Genomic DNA, 6,082 nt, shown 5'->3' on the forward strand with positions numbered 1-6,082 from the left:
CACACACACACACACACACACACACACACACACACACACACACACACACACACAACACACACACACACACACACACACACTACCTAATGTCTTCGTCCCTCTTGTATTTTAATCATAACATTTATGAATGAACAGAAATATCTGGATCATCATTAATTAATTGAAGTGTAGTTTAGCTGCATTTGGCAGACTTTTTTTTTCTTTCTCTGATCCAGCAGATGATGCATCGCTTCCTGGGCTTTGAAGCGTTTCTTTTTCTCTCTGACACCTGCCATATTTGCTGCATTCATAGCTGGCTACAGCAGAGAAACCATGCACAGCAGATTTCCTGTTTATGAATTCCACTTTTCTTACGTTCAGATAAATTTGTGTAGATTAAAAATGATTCTGCTTCTGAGTTTTTGGATTGTTACAGGTAAGCTGAATGAAAATGTTTTTGTTCTTTACATAACTAATGCCAAACTTGACCTAATTATCAAATCATTTTTTAAAGATATGTATCAGAGATTTCATTAGGGAAAAAATGCAATTGTGATGAATGAAGCAAAGTTTAATGAGTGAAATTAAATGTATTTTTCCTTGGAAGTTTGATTAAAAAGGAATTACTGTTTTGCAACATTATGTTGCAAAACAAAGGATGTCAAAGTGATTTCCTCTTTCATACACCATACACTTACTAGAATATATCTATTGTGTGCATGTTGTGGTTTTAAGGTTTAATAATGTATTTTAAGACTCTTGCTGCACTTTTCCTCTTAGGTCTCATGGCAGAGGACCCACCAACGACATATTATGGACTAAAAAACAGCTCAGTGTGCCTGAATGTTAAGAAATTGCCAGAATATGAACGTGTCGAATGGAAATTTAACAAGACAATTATTGCTGATGATAGAAAAATCAATCCAAAATACAAAGACAGAGTGGTTTATAGTGCTGGAAACCTCTCCCTGTGTATTAAAAACCTGGCTGATACAGACGCTGGCATATATGAACTCTCACTCAGCCGTGACTTTATTTCAGTGTCAGAGAAACATCAAGTCATTGTTCAAGGTAAGTTATAAGCAGAACTTTGTCTTGTCCTATTTTAAATATTCAAATATTTCTGGATTTAGTAGAATTTGTCTTACAGTAAGCTTTTACATTTCTTTGTGACTGAAAGAAAAACAGAATCTGTCATTGTCTTTAATCACAACATCATATATCCTACAATTTTAGAATCACCTGGGTCATTGTCAGTTCTCTTTTTGCATTAAATCATTAATTTATCTGTTTGGCTCAATGTTACAGACATGGTTCCCACACCTGTTATTACAATGTTAAAGCTGGGCTCCAACCAGTCTGCTGGACTCTGCAGTATCACAGTAAACTGCTCCATTCAGGATTATTGGCTTTGGTCTGTTTGTGATGAAGACAGCTGCAGAAGATCTCAGAAATCATTCAGTGAGGTCAACATCACCATCTTCACTGAGAACAGAGCTGTGGTCTGTAGAGGCAACAACCATGTTAGCACAAGTAATTCTTCTGAAACATTAACAAGGTGTAAGTATTAAATATTAATTTTAAATAACATGCTGTTGATTCATTTTACATGAATTATATTTCCCCTGTTATTTAGATATGTACATTGTTGTTTCTTGTCATACAATTATTTTACTTTTTATGTCTGAAAAAAATTGCTCATTAAAATTACGTTTCTGTGTCTGCAGGTTTTAATAACTCTAATCCTGATGATAAAGAGAATGCACAACACCCTCCACCAACGAGAGCGCTTGCATTTATTATTGTTTGTGTTTTACTCGCCTGCGTCTTCGTAACAGTTTCTTTCTTTTAGTTAAAAGATTATTTTCAGCAAAATGGAAATCCTACCAGGTAAGCTGCATTCACTAACAGATATTTATATCTGTTTATATTTTATATTATATAACTTGTGCAGTGGTGTGTCATAATGTGACTGAATATTTGACTTTATTATTTACAGGCTCCAACAAATACTATCCGCTCAATACAAAGCCAGCCCATTAGTACTCTGCCATCATCTCAGTCTAGAGCCTCTACTGTGTCTTCGTCAAGTGATGCTGACCCTGCTTATGAGAATGCAGACATCCTTCAGTACAGCCAGACCAACAGCCCAGGAGAGCAAATTAACTCCATGGCAAGCTACACAATAGATACCATCTACACTGTTCCAGGAGTGAAAGCCTCTTCTGCTGGCAACAACAACCAAAATACTTCAGAGACTGCGACAGTGGAGGAGGCACAACAACGGCTCACACAGGTCGACACAGTTTACAGCGTGTTGCAGAAACCAAAAAATCTGAATGTGTAGCACCACCCAGAGGCCAAACTGGACTTTTGAACAGTGGGAAACAAAAGAAAACGAGAGAACAAAAACATTACAAGAAAATGAACATATATCCAGCATAGAAAAGAAAAAAGATCAATTCATAGAACTAATACAAAAGTAATCACAGGACTTATGATTATTTCTATATAAAAGTTACATTTCTGCTGAATAATTTGGATGCTTGCTGACATGCTGAGATGAAAGACCAAATGCTGATCTTTGTTTGGGAGCTTATTCACTTATATTTATTTGTTATAATAGTATTTTATTTATATTAGCAATGAATTTTTCTATCCACCAAATCATTTTGTTTTTTCTTTAGAAGTACAGAAAATGTATGAATTGTGCCCCATTAAATCACATGCTAATTGGGCAGCTGTTGATGGATATTTGCTTATGTTTGATTAAACTTGTTTAAGTGGATAAATTTAGCATTTACCCTAGTGCAGGGGTCAGCAACCTTTAACACCCAAAGAGCCATTTGGACCCGGTTTCCTCGGAAAATAAAACAGTGGGAACCGCATATACTTTTTGACATCTAAAATGAAGATAACACTGTATATATTGCTTTTTGTTCACCTTTTATGCTTTGTATAAACAACTAGAATGTGTTGCTTATGAAATCCATGAAGTGCTTAATGAGAAAAGTACGAAGTCACTTTCATCTTTTTGCAGGACTGTAAGCTGTCATCTGTGAGGTGTGATCGATTTGTTTGGCTATTCTTTTTAACATAGTTCATTGTGGAGAATAGCTGCTCACATACTTATGTGGATCCGAAGATCAACAATCCACAAATTAGGCATATTGGTCGGTCACTCGCGTCAGAAGTAAATGCAAATGAATCTGCCCAGGCATCATTGAATGTTTTATTTTCTTCTGATATTTTTCTTTTCTTACATTACTCCATACTTGGCCAACCTGGGGCTGAAAGTCTCGATGCACAGCGTTTTGGTGGGTATACTGGCTTGTGCGAGCGTGACGCTTATTTTGAGTGATGAAGAATAATAAAATATAATGTAATTTTAATATTTCAACATCACAATAATCTTCCAGTTTTGAACTACAAGTAAAAAAAGAACTAACACAAATAAAATACACTTTGCCTAAATACTTTAATTTATTTTCCCAAGCCACAGGGAGCCGCAGTATAAGGATGAAAGAGCCACATGCGGCTCTGGAGCCACAGTTTGCTGACCCCTACTCTAGTGGATATTAGCAAGGAGAACTATCAAAGGGTTCAGGCCAGGTGAGGTGGCTGGCCAAACACAGTAATAATATGATCAGCAAACCATTTGGTAGTAAGTCTGCCACTGTGGGCGGGTGCTAAGTACAACTGGAAAAGGAAATTAGCATAGCTATGGTACCATAGTCTACCAAAGCATAGCTGGATTTCAGTCATCACAGATTTTGTGGGTCTCCACTCATCCTGCCAAAAGTCATCCTCCATACTCTAGGGTTTTAATATCTCAAGTTATCCAACCAAGGCTCAAGGCTGGTTAGAGAAGCAACAGGGCATCAATCATCCCTGTTGCTTGTGCACATTTTGGTCTTACAATTTTGTCATCCAGTCAACTTTTCATGAATTGGTACAGTGCTCTGAACATTCAGCCTTTTCAGGAATAACCTTATATGGCAAGCTCTGGTAGATATGGAGTTTTGTGTCAGGAAGGGCGTTCAATGGAAAATCTTTGCGAAATCAAACGTGCAGATTGTCAAGAATGAGATTTCCTGGACCGACCACCTTTGGTGCGGTTGGCCAACAGGGTGTAGGTGACAACTGTGGTACTGTTAGTAGAAGAGAAAGGAAAAGAAAAAAGGAGAATGTGTTTGGAGGCACTGAGGCTTTTCTTACGTTTGAGCACAAGGTGTTAATCCTGTGGCAACAACACCCAGCACATTAGTTGCTGGTTCTGGTTGTACATCCGGTCAAAAAAACAAGACAAACTGGATGGAACCGAATAGTTCAGTATTACAGGGACTTTTGCCTCCACTGGATGAACCTGTCCAAAACCAACCTGCTTACCCATATATGTAACTATTGCTTTATCAATATTTAATTTAATATACTCATATTTTGCATAATTAAGGGTTAAGGAGGCTTGATTTAGCCACTGAAACACTGGTTCTAGGATGACTATGCGATCCACCCAAGCATCTGTGTATATCACCAAATCATCAGATACACATACCAGATGCATCAAATGCTAAAATATAGCAGGAGAGTTTTTCATGCCAAATGCTATCACAGTGTACTTAAAAAACATAAAATTCATAAAATTCCATAAAATTCTCAGGAGTGACAAATGCAGAAACGTCACAGGCTCTGGGGGTCAAGGTAACCTGCCAGTAACCTTTAAGGGATCCAACTTAGTGATAAATTTGGCAGGACCGATGCTGTCAATGCAGTCCTCCGTATGAGGGAGTGGGAATGAGTCACAGACAGTGTTAAGGAAAATGTTATAAAACACTTCTTCAGTAAAGACTCAGAGAAGAGAAACACACAGGACTTCTTGCTAGCAAGGGCAGCCTCCAGACAGAGAGACTCGCGCTGAGCACTGCTCCTGTCTTTATTTTATACTTCAGTGTGTGTGTGTGTGTGTGTGTGTGTGTGTCCTGCTGATCAAAGGGTCATATAACATGAAGGCACAAAAGGTACATCCTTGGTCACAAAGAGGGCAGTCTCCCCCTCACCCTAAATAACATGGTGAGGAAGTCCAGCAGTTCATCTATATGTAAAGAAGCACTTAAACTAAAACAGACATAGCTACGTTAATCCTACCGTAAAACAATAAAACAAGGTACGAACTCTCATGCTCCCAGGACGTGGGGGTGCATTCCTGGAGTGCACACCAAGCCTGCAGCCTGTTAAAGATCACACACAATTGATTATATGCCTCTAAGTATACATGGTTGAATATTTCCTAATACAAATAACTACATGCAGTATTCTATCATATGCAAACTTATATCACTAAAAGATTATACTGACTACTAAATACAATTTTCCATTGACAGATAGTTACAGCAATAACAAAAATCTGTGCAGAAACAGGGCGTACCGTCAGACTTAGGGGTGAGCAGACACGTGGCGATCCAAGGTCTGTAAGTGGGCTGGACTAAACCATTGTCCTCTAGGCAATTCACCTCTTTTTTCATCACCTCATGTTTTCCACTGGGCAACGGTAGGCATGGCACAAGCTCGCAAGTGTGACAGGTGTTACAGAACCGCAGTACATCCACTTTCATTCCTGGCCAGAAAAAGTGCTGCATGATACAGTTGTAAATCTTAGTAATATCTAGATACCCTGTAGAAGAATGATCATCAGCAGCTAGCTAATAATAAGACTATTTTCTGAATACTAACAAGTGCCTCACCAGTGAGTAAAGAGGTACTTTAGATTCAGCATCTGGCTCAACAATGCTTGGGAGATGATCTAAAACACCTGTCTAGATGCATGCTCAATCATCCGGGTAAATAAATCCCAAAAGATTGATTCTGTTCTTCTGGACCTCACAGCCCACTGAATGAACAATGGGCTGAGGTCAGTTCCTTGATTGATGATTGATGATTATTATGCAAATTGTCATGACCATTGATCAACAACCGCTGATCAAAGGGTATGTCTGCAATCACAGCATTGTAAGATGGCGAAGATGGCATGCCCAATTCTCTGTGAATGGTACTCATGGCCATTGAGCAGTTGTTGATCAGTGGTCACTGACCTCACAACCTGTTG

At 38.5% G+C, this 6,082-nt stretch overlaps 1 protein-coding gene across 1 annotated transcript; it reads left to right on the plus strand.

Moving 5' to 3' along the window:
* Positions 1 to 301: 301 nt before the first annotated feature.
* Positions 302 to 2,717, plus strand: LOC113017896 (T-lymphocyte surface antigen Ly-9-like). The gene is made up of 5 exons (XM_026161002.1): positions 302 to 415; positions 760 to 1,050; positions 1,288 to 1,539; positions 1,707 to 1,869; positions 1,979 to 2,717. Exons 1-4 carry the CDS (start codon positions 313 to 315, stop codon positions 1,829 to 1,831), a joined length of 771 nt encoding a protein of 256 aa, XP_026016787.1. The 5' UTR covers positions 302 to 312; the 3' UTR covers positions 1,832 to 1,869; positions 1,979 to 2,717.
* Positions 2,718 to 6,082: the final 3,365 nt, after the last annotated feature.

This window comes from Astatotilapia calliptera, unplaced genomic scaffold, assembly GCF_900246225.1.
Source record: "Astatotilapia calliptera unplaced genomic scaffold, fAstCal1.2 U_scaffold_26, whole genome shotgun sequence".
NCBI classification, from domain to species: Eukaryota; Metazoa; Chordata; class Actinopteri; order Cichliformes; family Cichlidae; genus Astatotilapia; species Astatotilapia calliptera.